The sequence below is a fragment of the Silene latifolia genome, chromosome Y, assembly GCF_048544455.1.
Source record: "Silene latifolia isolate original U9 population chromosome Y, ASM4854445v1, whole genome shotgun sequence".
Taxonomy (NCBI): Eukaryota; Viridiplantae; Streptophyta; class Magnoliopsida; order Caryophyllales; family Caryophyllaceae; genus Silene; species Silene latifolia.
In genome coordinates, this window is record NC_133538.1 from 290,466,046 (window position 1) to 290,478,657 (window position 12,612).

The 12,612-nt window shown below is 39.1% G+C and overlaps 2 protein-coding genes and 1 long non-coding RNA gene across 4 annotated transcripts in view; all 3 read right to left on the reverse strand.

Annotated features, from left to right (window-relative positions):
- Positions 1-1,795: 1,795 nt before the first annotated feature.
- LOC141634392 (uncharacterized) lies at positions 1,796-2,835 on the reverse strand. The gene is made up of 4 exons (XR_012539117.1): positions 2,753-2,835; positions 2,528-2,655; positions 2,177-2,288; positions 1,796-1,968 (listed from the first exon to the last, which is right to left on the reverse strand). It is a non-coding gene; the product is annotated as an uncharacterized LOC141634392 (long non-coding RNA).
- A 2,189-nt stretch (positions 2,836-5,024) lies between these two features.
- LOC141634534 (uncharacterized) lies at positions 5,025-9,168 on the reverse strand. Of its 2 annotated transcripts, none has more exons than XM_074446672.1 (7): positions 8,902-9,168; positions 8,718-8,820; positions 8,514-8,641; positions 8,144-8,255; positions 7,768-7,946; positions 6,564-6,684; positions 5,025-6,008 (listed from the first exon to the last, which is right to left on the reverse strand). In XM_074446672.1, exons 4-7 carry the CDS (start codon positions 8,171-8,173, stop codon positions 5,343-5,345), a joined length of 996 nt encoding a protein of 331 aa, XP_074302773.1. In that variant the 5' UTR covers positions 8,174-8,255; positions 8,514-8,641; positions 8,718-8,820; positions 8,902-9,168; the 3' UTR covers positions 5,025-5,342. The 2 variants fall into 2 exon arrangements, with proteins under 2 accessions (XP_074302773.1, XP_074302772.1); XM_074446671.1 differs by having other exon boundaries at positions 8,144-8,437.
- A 284-nt stretch (positions 9,169-9,452) lies between these two features.
- The window catches only part of LOC141634303 (uncharacterized), a 29,566-nt gene continuing 26,406 nt past the window's right edge, over positions 9,453-12,612 (reverse strand). The window contains exon 14 of the mRNA XM_074446523.1: positions 9,453-9,696. The gene's annotated coding sequence lies outside the window, so the exon portion shown is untranslated. The remainder of the gene's footprint in view (positions 9,697-12,612) is intronic.

The window sequence follows — 12,612 nt, forward strand, 5'->3', positions numbered from 1 at the left end:
TAAAGCTTTAAAATTTAGATTTCTCCCTCGTTTCTCGACCAATTTCCGTAATTTTTACGCCAAATTCTTCCCCTTTCCTTCCCCCATCTTTCTAGGTAAGAAAGTTGCAGTCTTGTAAGATTTTCCTCAACTGAAACGTTTATTAGTGCAGACAAGAGCTAACCCTCACCCTTTGTTTGTGGAAATGTTGGTATAAATGACTATGACGAGCTAGCAAAAGAAAGTCATGTCATCAAATGACGTCAACGAGCTAGCAAAAGTAGTATTTGGAACTGGAAATCTATTTTAAACTATGAATCTTTTAATGGTATGTAATCACATTAACAAACAACTTAATATAAACATAGTTCATATTTCGTATTAGGGGATTCTTATATGAGATCGTGAGACCACTCACATAATAAGTAGTGACTTTTTCTTATTTTGCAAAAGTTAGAATGATAGTATAATAGAAACTTTAGAAAGTATCAACTTCACACTTAACATTAAGGGTGTGTGTATCAGGAAAGCAACACAAGGATGTGAAGTTCAATTTTAATTCAAAGGCACATAATGAAACCATGTCGCAGATGCTTAGGCCAAACAAGTTCTTCATAGGTACAGAATGCAACTGCGGTTATGCAATTCAGAATTGCACTTCGGAATTTGATTTTTGTACTTCTTCACATTTGTGAGGGGATTGTCAGTGATGTCTTCATCTTTCGATCCAGTTTTTTTTTTATCGTTATACATTTTGTTTTATTGTTTCATCTTTGTAGTGGAAGAACTATTTATTCACTTATAATTGGATATATGTAAAACTTGGAGAACAATATTTATTCAATTAATCTTTACACCCTTATAAAACTAGTTGTTGCGCCGCGCCCTCCCGGGCGCGGAGCCCCAATTTGTTCTTCTGTTTTCGGAGACTCGAGAGGAGTTTCGTGTATGTGTTTTGGCTATGGTTAATTTCCTTTTCCGCCGACAGCCCTTCCTGTGGGTGCGCATCATCCAAAGGACCCCAGTAACTCGTTAGCTTAGCATATTATACAAGATTACGATGTGCCAAAGCGGAAGATATATATAAAGAGAACAGCATAGTCTTGCAGAAAAGATAGTTACTTATACACAATATCTAGGGTGCATCTAATAGTCGTTGGTTACTTATTAACCGCTACTGCCAGGAGCTAACTGTTCATATTCCTTTACCATTTTTTAAAAAGCCAACCTAACATTAGATTATGCGTCCTTACACTGGTAGGTATTCAGCGCCTTCAAAACCGGTTAAAAACTTGCTAAGGTAGCTTAATAGAATTTTGGTGTTTATTTTAGAGAGATCTGCTTGAGCACCCATTCCAGTTGTTGTGCTCTGGAAAGAGCTGTGCTAGGCACTACCTGTACATACAACCTTGCGTTCTGTAATTTGGTCTCAATGTACTTGAGGTAGCTTTCTCTTTCCTGCTGGACAACATGTAGATATATAGTACGTTGTTGAATTTAGTTTGTGCAGCATATCTACATTTTGCATAGTGCATACACAGCACACTATACCTTCCATAGGTGCCCCAGGTCTACAGATTTTATATTTATTGTATAAAATGTCCACCGTGATTACCTGCGCAGGCATCGCGTACAAGACGGTCGCTTCCACTTCCACGAGTCTCTGTGCATTGTGAGTGCATGCTGTGAGAGTGTACTCTCCCGACGCATCTACCGCTTCAAATGTTATTGTCATTCTGTATACATAAACCATTCTTCATGTAAGGATCTAAGTTTCGGGTGCTTAGGATTTGTATTGTTGGGTTATTACCTTGGAGTGGATTTTACGTTTTCTGTTAAACATGTAGTACAAATATATGCAGCCCCTTCTTCTTGAACGCTGCCAGCGCCGCAGAGGCTGCAGCCAAGGTACAAGTGCACATCATATCTACTAAAGTTATTCAGCTTCACATGTAGCCAGTGGCTCTCCCCTTGTAAAGTGTTGGTAGTCTGTCATTTGAAGCAAGCATTAAACGAGACTTTGTAATGGCCGTTGCTGATAGAGGAAACTAATAAAAAAATGCAGCCTCTTGCAATGCTAGTGATATTCATCGTGCATGTGTTTTTTTTCTGTTAGGTTCGTAAACCAGAATGAGTATGGGTAGGCTTTTATAAATTGTTCTATGTGATAAGCAGGTTGCCTGAACAGGGAACTTACGTTCTTTTCGAGGAGGCTTTCGATAGTGGTTACTCTGCGTGTGGGGACTGGCAGACGCATTTCGAAAACCTTTTGTTTTTTTTCAGCAAGCATGTCCTTGTTTTCCCTAGCCCTGTATTAATTTAAATAGCATGTTGTGTTAAATTAGCAAAGTTAGCACTTAGTAATGTATATGAGCGCTTACCAAGCCTTTAGTTTGTCGGCCTGTTCGCCTTGCGGATTTAGGATTATGAATGATGCATGCGTTGTTGTAAGCGAGAAACCTACAGGTTTAAAGAGTACATTTTGATGACAGCAAATTTATTTGTTTTTCGCTGATCTATAATTTGTTGCCCACGATAAGGGATAAACCTTTTTGATAAGATGGCATAAGAGCTGTAAAGCCAACCACTGGAAAGCTTGCTGCAATGGAGTGCAATACTGCACATTCTTTAATCGCCAGGTCTGACCAGGCTGTTATCACCATCACCTGATGATGACTATTCTCGGAAAGAGCAAAGTGTGAAGTCAGGTTTTCGTATTGATGCTCTACTACAAATTTGACAGGTTAAGCAGGCAGTTTTAGATATAGGTTACCTGTGATCAACAATTACCACCTCACAAACATTTGAGATTTGGCCATTGTAGCTAGTTACCTGGCAGCATCGGTCCACATATATGACCACTCCTAAGACATCTGAAAGTATAAACATAGTTAGACGGCAGGCAGTTTTCCTTTGATTATTTTATTTTGGTTTTGTAATTTTTATTTTGTGTGTTGGTGTTGTTTTTGTGTTAGACCATTTGTAACTGAAGCACACAACTGATTGAACTGAAGCTTACCGTAACGATCATCGAGCGATATTTTTCTAGGGATAGATCCAATTAAGATGTAATTAGGCATTTCAGGAGCTTCCATATCAGAAACAGGTTGGATGATGGTGTTGATATTGAAAAAAATTTCGTAAACCGGATGACCTGAACGCTCTGAGGGATCATCATAGACTGGTTTGAGGCTGGCATTACAAATATCATATTCCATGTTTTCCTGGATAACATCCTCAAATGCTTCTAGGGATTCATTGAAGAGGTAGGTCTTCATTTTAGTACCCTGCAGTAGGAGACTAATGCTTAGGTACTATGGTACACTAATCCGGATTTCTGTTTCCTTAATGGTGCAAGGACTTTTTAAAAAGATGCCAGGATGTACACTTGAGACCACGGAAAAGGTACCTACCGTACATTTGTCCGTATTAGGGCAAATCATTCTTATATTAACAACTCTAAATGATGATAGACGTAGTATAGTGTACACATGCAATGATATAAGCGTCTATATGTCTCGGGACAAGTTAAAGAACATCTGATTATATTTGACTCGATAATTTGGACTTGCAATCGGGCCGGATTCTGGTTAGATATTTGTTTGTGGGTAGTTAAACCCAGAAACATTTGGTGGTATACACCAGATTTAATGGTCCAACACTTATATACTAAATTGCAAATGTTTAGGCTTCTGAATATCGTATGCATTCAACGAAAGATTAACAAAGCAATATATTAAATTTATTTTGTGCTTTCTTGCAAACAACAACATTTGTGTGCATGGCTAAAGTAAGCAGGCAGTCTATGCATTATGTTGTGATAGGTCAGGAAGTAAAGAAAATCGATAACCATTAAGCATAACTGAATTTTCGAAAAGGTACCTCTTCATCTTCGAATGTTATTTCCTGAAGCTCTAAAGGTTGCCCAATTGATGCCGAATGCACATTTGTTATTTCGATTACTCTCGCTTTAATAGTGTAGGGACCAGTTGGGCCTGAGAATTGTCTAATGTACTTCCTTAAAGGTCTCATAACGAGCTGCAACAGAACACCAACGTAAGTAATAAGAAGTCAATAAACTATTAATCAAGTATATTATATATATATATAGAGAGAGAGAGAGATATAGGGAGATTGATATGATAGATAGAGAGGAATGGGGGAGAGAAGGGGAGAGAGATGTTTGCTGCTAATGGCAAAAGAATTTATTAAACCTCTAATCAAGTATATCTCATACACCCTTAACGTTTAATAAAGGCTGATATTTGTGTCAAATAGGTTGTCTAATCTTGTGAAATCTTTCCAAGATAGTGTTTGATGGATAATTTATTACAATAGGTTTTATTTGTGATCGATATATCCGTCAGAAACTTGTGACGGGTCAAGTATCATTCAAATGGGTAAATAAGACAAAAAGTATTACAAATAACTTGTCATTTTTCTCTTATGTGGATTTTATTTAACTCGTCACAAGCTTGTGACGGACATCGATTGTTACACATGAGAATTCATGAATTTATTATGTATATTTGGGATTTCCTATAAAGTCAAATCATGAACTCTTTAGACCCTATGTAGCTCTGTCACTTGTTGAGTATTACACATATTTTACCTAATTTAGGGGATTTTGTTTTGAAGGATAGATATGTAGTCAGGTTTCAACTTTCTAGTTAGATGTAGGTGGTGTTGAAATGTAATGGATTGGTTTACGCAATCAGTCAGTCTATTACTGTTTTTGTTTTGTTAGTTGCTCTTGTGACTGTTTCTAGTAGTGGGTGTCTTCAACTAATACGTGGTGCTTTTACAATATGTTTTGAAAATGCATGAATGTATAATAATGCACTGCCAGTACAATGCAGAGAGGAGTTATTAAATAATTGGACCCTGCCATTATTTTAGAGGTTTGTTTAGCATCTGAATTTGTGGGTACTTAGTTGTTAAATATAGGGGTTTAATTATTGGTCAACACGAGGAGGTATTAACCTCATAGGGTTAACCTACTGAAAGTGTATGCCTGAAATAATTGGGAAAGGTTGATTGTGTGTCCCATCAGAAACATGATTAATATATAAAACCGACTTTTCTGTGCTTGCTGGATTTTTAATTTAACACAAAAGTTCACAGATCCTTCATAACATAAACCCAAAAGCAATTGTATGACGCTTTTGGATGGAACACAATGCTAGGAATGCAAAAGTGTTCCCAAAATGCAAGGGGCGCCCTATAGCCTTTATACAACCAAATCGTGTTTAAGAAGTGGTCGGGAGGTGCACCGCACAGGCTTGATAAGCAGAGAAAGCAAACATAGATAATATTTACAGACATACTGTACACGAACAGCGCCAGATTCTGAGAAGCTCGGACTACTGGCCTGCAGTTGAGCTGCAAGCGGCTTTCTTTTTTTTTGAAGGCGACCCAGTACATTGTTTTGCACTGTTATGCTTTGGAGTGTTCTGCAATGGGGTTTCTGGGGTGCAAGCAGCAGCTTTTTCGACTTTGGGTGCTTTTAGAACAGGTGTCGTTGGCAGGTTAATTATTTTAGAGGTAATAGCAGTGGTGGCAGATGTCGGAGTTGTTTCTGTAGCTGCAGTAATATCAAGCTGTGTAGGAGCTGTCGGGCCTTCAGCAACCGTGCTATGCAATTGTATATTTTCAGGAAGAGCTGGGATGATTGAGGCAGGAAGTTTTCGTAACGACGGATAGTCAGAACTAACTGCCACATCAACCAGGGTGAAGGTGTTAGAGGTTTGCTCTTCTTCTCCAAAATGTAATTGCCTAGCTACTGGGGCAGGTTGTTTTGTATTGGCCACAGCTGGTTCTTGATCTGTTTCTTGAGCCGTTGACTGTTCTTGTGTGTCTACTGGTGGGAGTTTGTAAGTGGCCACATCTCGTGATGGGGCAGCAACAATTCGACGAAGAGCCCACTGTAAGATATTGTTTCTTGAAAGCGCTATCTTTGGTGACACTTCAATTACTAATGGTCCATTATTGAGCGCATCGCAGACCTTCCCAAATGATGTATTGTCGCCCTTTAAGAGAGAATAGATTTCAAATGGAGGCATTATTGTAATTAAGGGAAAACGGGGTCATGTGTTTAATAGCATTTGTTGGTGTGTTTTGGTTGGAGTGGTCAGAGGGTGTGTCCAAATGCGCTACTAATGGTATAGTTGTTAGTGGGTAATCTGTGTAGCGGTAAAGTTTATAAAAGCGTTAGAAGGCGTGGCAAAACACGAATTATGAAAAGGGGGCTATCCTGATTTTGATTTGTTCGTTTGTTGGGTATTGACAATTGACAGGTGAGATCACCTGTTTGGGATTAGTTGTGTACACGTAATCCCTTCAATCTTGGCAAAGTGCTCTATGTACTTTAATAGCTTAATTGGAGGAAAAGTAATTAAAATATCTGTATTTTGCATATGCTCGTAGTTGTGTGGCTCTGGTCCAGGCTTAAACAAATGGCCTTCAAATGTGTAATTGGTAGTGTCTTTTTTGTCCATTTATCAGGGGTGGTATTATTTATAGGTGTCATGTCATGGGTGCTATACTGCTAATGGAGAAGGCCAATTTTGAGTGCAACAACATACCGAGTGTTTCATATGGAATATATCCGCTGCTGACATTTGAAACATATCCGAGGTGTCTGATGTGAATGCTGTTATCTCCAACCGTTCTGTACCGTCAGAGACCTCACAATTGAAGGTAATCCTGCATTTCAAGGTTAGCATTAAATGAAGCTTTGAATGATCTATAGGCATTTGGTGGGTACGCTGCTAAATTAGAGAGGGGGGGGTAGCTGTAGGGTAATATCCGTATAAGACGCTTTAAATTTAGGACTATAACGTAAATTTAGCATGTGAAATATTGTCATAAACGAAAAACAATAAAGAAACAATAAGGATTAAGAATCAACCTCGGGTCCTTTATAGTGCGGCGTAAAGAACAGAAATCAAACGAGATTCCCTCCTAATTGTTGCACCCAAGACTTGTCCGAGAAATGCCCTTGTGCTAGAACGTGTTCTCCGATTGCCTTGCAATATTGGGAGAACTTGATGTGTGTTTTTCTCGAGATGTGAGATCTCAGTTTCAGAGAGAAATGATCTCCAAAACCCTAGTTTTCTGTAAAATGAAAATAGCTAGGTCAAAAGGAGAGGGAGCCTCTCCTTTTGTTGCCTCGGTCCGCGGGTCATGAGAGGGGGGAGTGGGCTTTCCACATTCTCCTCATTTAACTCGTGATCCGATTGAACCGACCCCACTCGCTAAAATGTATATGACGCGGTTTTTATTATAAATCGTCATCGGTTATCGGCTATTAAAACATCAACTAATAACACGGGTTAGTTGAAGTATTAACACATGTCCGACAAAGACGATATTGTATAATTAAATTCAATATACATTAATCAAATATAAAACGCTTATATTTAATTTTACGAATTAACTGGTTAATTCGCCTTAGCCCATAATATTTAATATAATATCTCAACATCACATTTTGACTAATTACTAGTCAAATAACTCGGACTAACTGGTTAGTCAAATTTGGCATCTACATGACTGTATTTTCATACGGTCACATCTCTCGAACGTATCCTATAGGTGTGACTTTTAGGGATCAGTTGATCACCGCCATCTGTATGACAATAACGTCAAACTTATCTAGCAAGCCAACCGTTATTGATAAACGTGGATCAACTGATAATAATACCAAAAGTATGCCCTTTGATCCTTTTAGAGGTTTATAAGTCCTTGCACTAACTGTTAAGGACACCAACCCCAACAGTAGCTTACCTTGGTTCTGAGACTACATCATCTTTAGTGCAGGTTTCACATTTGAACTTTTCTCCGGTTGCATAGTCTGTTCGTTTACCGCAGTGGGAGCAGCCTAAGTATGCGTTAACCTTTTGGAGGTCTGGTGCAGGAACTGTCACATTTAGTTGGTAGCGCTCATCTTGAAGGGTGTTTTTTGCCTGTTGTTACTTACATATCAGTCTCAGAAAGTAAGCTTTCCCTAAAGGCAGGAAATCTAGCCGTTCTTTTACAGGTAAACATAATGCGTACAATGGGCACATTTTCGAACATCCAAATGCAGTGAAATGTTGGGTTTACAACCACGTTAACTACAGTTTTCTAACGATATGATTAGCCGGGGGCCAGTTGGTTATACCTTTTTATTGTTGAGAGCACTCAGACTCATAACAGAAGTAGGCGCGTTGGGGTCCCTCACTCTGGCAACTCTTGTCTGTAAATCTTTCAGAAACTCTTTGCTTCGGTTTCCCCTACAGCAGAAGTTTGTGATTAGCAATCACGGTGATGTTAATCTAAGGACATATGTCGAAGTCGGCAAATAATGCTAGAGTTGTATGTGTAAAGGGATAATACTATTCTATCAGGGCAGCTACTTTAATGCCTGCAGGTTCTGTATTTATCAATGTTGACATTGTGGTTGTCAACGAGAAACCTGCATAATATGTAACGGTTAGCAATAATCTTGGTACACGGTCGTTCTTATTACATTATCATCAATCTGTTTTAACCTTTATAAGTAGAAACCCTCAATGCTGTGAAGCCAACCACAGGCAATGTATCGACCAGAGAAACCAACTTGTCACAGTCACTTTCCGACAGATCATTCCAGGCCGACACTATAATTGGCTGTTCAGCACTGTTTCAAGAATGACGGAGTTAGTGTAAAGATAGTCCAGCGATCCCGGTAACATTGGAAAATGTAAGTAGTTTACCCATGGTCAGTTACGACAATCTCTCTAACAATGTTTTTTCGTCCTTGTTTAGTGGGGACCTCACGTGCTGCTGGTTCCACATATAGAAGTGTTCCAATGACATCTGTGAAATTCAGTGCTAATGTTAATAAATGGATAATACTATATAAGTGGGCATAGTAGTGGCTGCAGATTTTACGCTCACCAAATATGTCGTAAGGGGTTGTTGTTTTTGGTACTTGAGAGACACTCTGGTATTCCGTCAGAAAAGCTTCAGGAGCAGTAGTTAGTGGGCGGATAAGCGTTTGCTTTCCAAAACCCATTGTGTACGGCAGCTCAGCAGGATCTCCTCGCCTGTACTGGTCTAGCATTGGTTTGAGAGGGGCATTCGCAATTTCATATACCCCATTGCACACGAGGGCTTCTTGGTGGGCCGAAACCTGATCCCCGAACAATACGCCCCGCATTTTTTTCCCCTGCACAGTGCCATTCAATATTTAGCATACTTGTACAAGTCAACATATATTGTGAGTCCAATTGCCGAAATCTGACAAACACTGCTAACATTTTTTTTCAAATTACCTATTCCTATTATTTGGTAGTCTCAAACATGGTCATGGATTTTCAAATACATTTGCATGTACATGCCAAAAACCCTAACCTAAGTCGGTATTAAATCCTCTATGTAGTAAAAGAAAGTAAAAATAAAAACAGGCAAAATCCAATAAAGCTACATATGCGATTTGAGTACATAAATTACAAACTAATAGCTGATAATTAATAACACACGTGAATAAATTTGGCATGCAAGAAAGACGCGTTATTAGTTTAAAGAGATTTTGCCTTATCATCTTGCAGAACGACCGTCTGGTAAAGTACATCTTTGGCAGATTTCTGGGGTTTCCCTTTTTGCACAACTTTTACTTTCACCTTGTAACTTGTACTGTTGCTATTGAGCTCGTCCAAAAAAACCCTTCCTTCAGACATGATAGATAGTATACTGTGTAGTAGGGAACACTGTGAATATATAAGTGGCGGACTGGTAAATTAAATGCGTAACATGTCAGTATTATGCAGGAGGCGCCTAGTAACGCACTAATTTGGATACAAATCTGCAATGTAGTAGTTCGGTTATAGTGTTTAGTTCTTTTTAAGTTTTAGAACCTTGGATTTTACACTAATTTCTAACGTTTTTTTTTGTCTGTTTTTCTTAATAAAATAGTCATAATAAGACTTGTAAAGCAGCAATAGGAAGGTGCAATTTTAACAACAATTGCGATAGTTTCCAATATCAGTCAGAATTACGATAAATATATATTGCGATCAGCGTTAATGTAGTGTGTAGGTATCAAACACGGCCTTTTTTTGGGCGTGCCTCACCGAATATCGAGTAACATCCCCTTACCCCAGATTTTAGTGGAGTTGGTAGAAAGGAAATTTCTACTAAACAGTATAACAATTGTATACAAAAAGTTAATAATAAGATAATAAACAGAGGAACGAGTGAAACTTTTATCGACCTTTTAACATTGGCTGACATAAAAGGCATTTTAATTACAACTAAACTAAGTTTTGTTACAGACATAGCATGAAGGCTATTGATCTACAACGTTTTATAGCTTCACAACAAAATATGAGACAGATAATCATTGAAAAAACGTGCATCAAAACCGCATGCCATATCAGAAGTTCAAAGTTGGCACTGAATAAATAGTAATACACACAAAAGCAAATACAAGTAAATAAAAAGAAGTTACCCTGATGTGGAAGAGTGGAAGGAAGATGGTAATAATGCAGATGGTCTTTCCAGTCTGCTTTTCAAAAGAAGGTTTGTCAGTTTGTTTTATGAGGGCAAGAGTTGAAAAGTGGTGAGGTGAATTGTTTAATGATTTGTTTGACTGATATAGTGTGTGACTTGCTGTAGCCCAGAGAGTGGGGTTCTTGCAATGGTCTATGGAGTATTGGAGTGAATTAAGGGATTCTGGGAGGGCTAGTTGTATATATGTGGCTATTAGAGCTTGTGTACCTTTTGACCTTTTGTTTTTTGTAATAAGCGTTACCTATTATGTGTATTTGTTGTGTAATACTACTCCATTCAACTCAAATCTACCTATTTGTGTTTTGCACAAAGATTAAGAAGGGTGGGGTTGGTTGAAAAATATTGTAACACCCCCTCATACCAAGGTACCTTACCAAGGACTACCTTAGCATGAAAGGTTGTTACCATCTCGGTTTCCCGAGGTTAGTATATCAAAGTTACAATTTCCAAACAACATTTATATAAAGTATAAAGAGTTAGCGAATACATTATCTCAAACCAACTCAAACTAAAAGGGTAAGAACTTCAATACAACTGAAATCATTGCCGGCTAAACTCGTAATGGCGGAAACTAGACTCGAAGTGATGTCTCCCCATGTCTGTCCCATAACTAAACATCTGCATTACCTGTCATATCTGCTCACCATCCCCGAATGGATCACCGCAGGTTTTACAAAACAACAACACGGGTCGGACGCATAATTCAAATAAGACAAACAAATAGCGTAACCGGCTGATCATCCTCCATCCCCGGTCTCCCGATTTCACACATTAACCGACTACACACCGAAGTGTGTAGCCCTGCCAGATTACCCATCGCAACAGGTAATCCTCGCCGCCAGTGGGTGACCGCAGCCCATCCCCACCTAGTCCAGCTCATCAACGAGCGACTAACAATCCCTGTCCCTTAATGTGCACATCCCCTCCCGTGACGGGTTCCACGGAGGGCGAACTAGGGTGTGAAGCCACTCCCGCAAGTGACTCCACCACAATCACACATACCACAGCAACACAGCTGTCACAATACCACCACCGTCACAACACAACCACATCACCACCGTCACCACAACACCAACAATCCGATGATCGTGCCAGACAACAATCATACACAATACAACAAATGTCTCAAATCAATTACACAAGAACTGAGTAGGGAAACCCTACCTTTTCGCAATCCGCTACGCTGTAATCAATCATACAAATGCACAACTAGTAACACATCATCACCTACAACAACGATAATCAACAATCAACAACATATGATGACCAGAACCCTAGACTCCCAAATTAACCAAATTAGGGTTTGTTAACTTATAAGAATGACAATAGATGAACAAGGATAAGACACTTACTACGGCGATTGACACGGAATGAGATGCTAGAACCCACAATCGACGACCATTGACTTGGAATTGATGAAGATGATTAGAGGAGAATGAACGTAGTTTATGTTTTTGGGGAGAAATGACTTTTGAAAACGATTTAACGATATAACCTCTAATCATTTAAATCAAACCCGCAGAAATAATATCCGTCGGGAGACGGATACTCGGTCGAGTATAGGGTATACTCGGCCGAGTATCCTCAACTCGGTCGAGTATTCCCATACTCGGCCGAGTATTCCTAAGCGAAGCCAAACGAGAATACCCAACACACTTTACTCGACCGAGTAGGCCATACTCGGTCGAGTACCAGCCTATAAAATCCGTAGTGTTACAATCTTCCCCCCTTAAAAAGAACTTCGTCCCCGAAGTTCCAACCCAACCTATAAAACATGAACACCTAACACTAACTCCGCCAACCACGCTTACTAGATAACCTATCCTCTCGATATAGACTCCATAATATTATCGAATAACCATAAAATAATGTTGCCAACCTTATCTCACTTCCATAACACTCACTAGCAACTCAATACCAAGATAATCCACAAAATAAGATCAACCATCAAAACAGAATGTTACATTCTACCATCCTTAAAAGAAACTTCGTCCTCGAAGTTTACTCACACTCATAACATCATCATCCAACTGCCAAAACTCTCGAACTCATAAGTATCATCATACTACTACGAGCACTGCCATTACCTGTAATAAA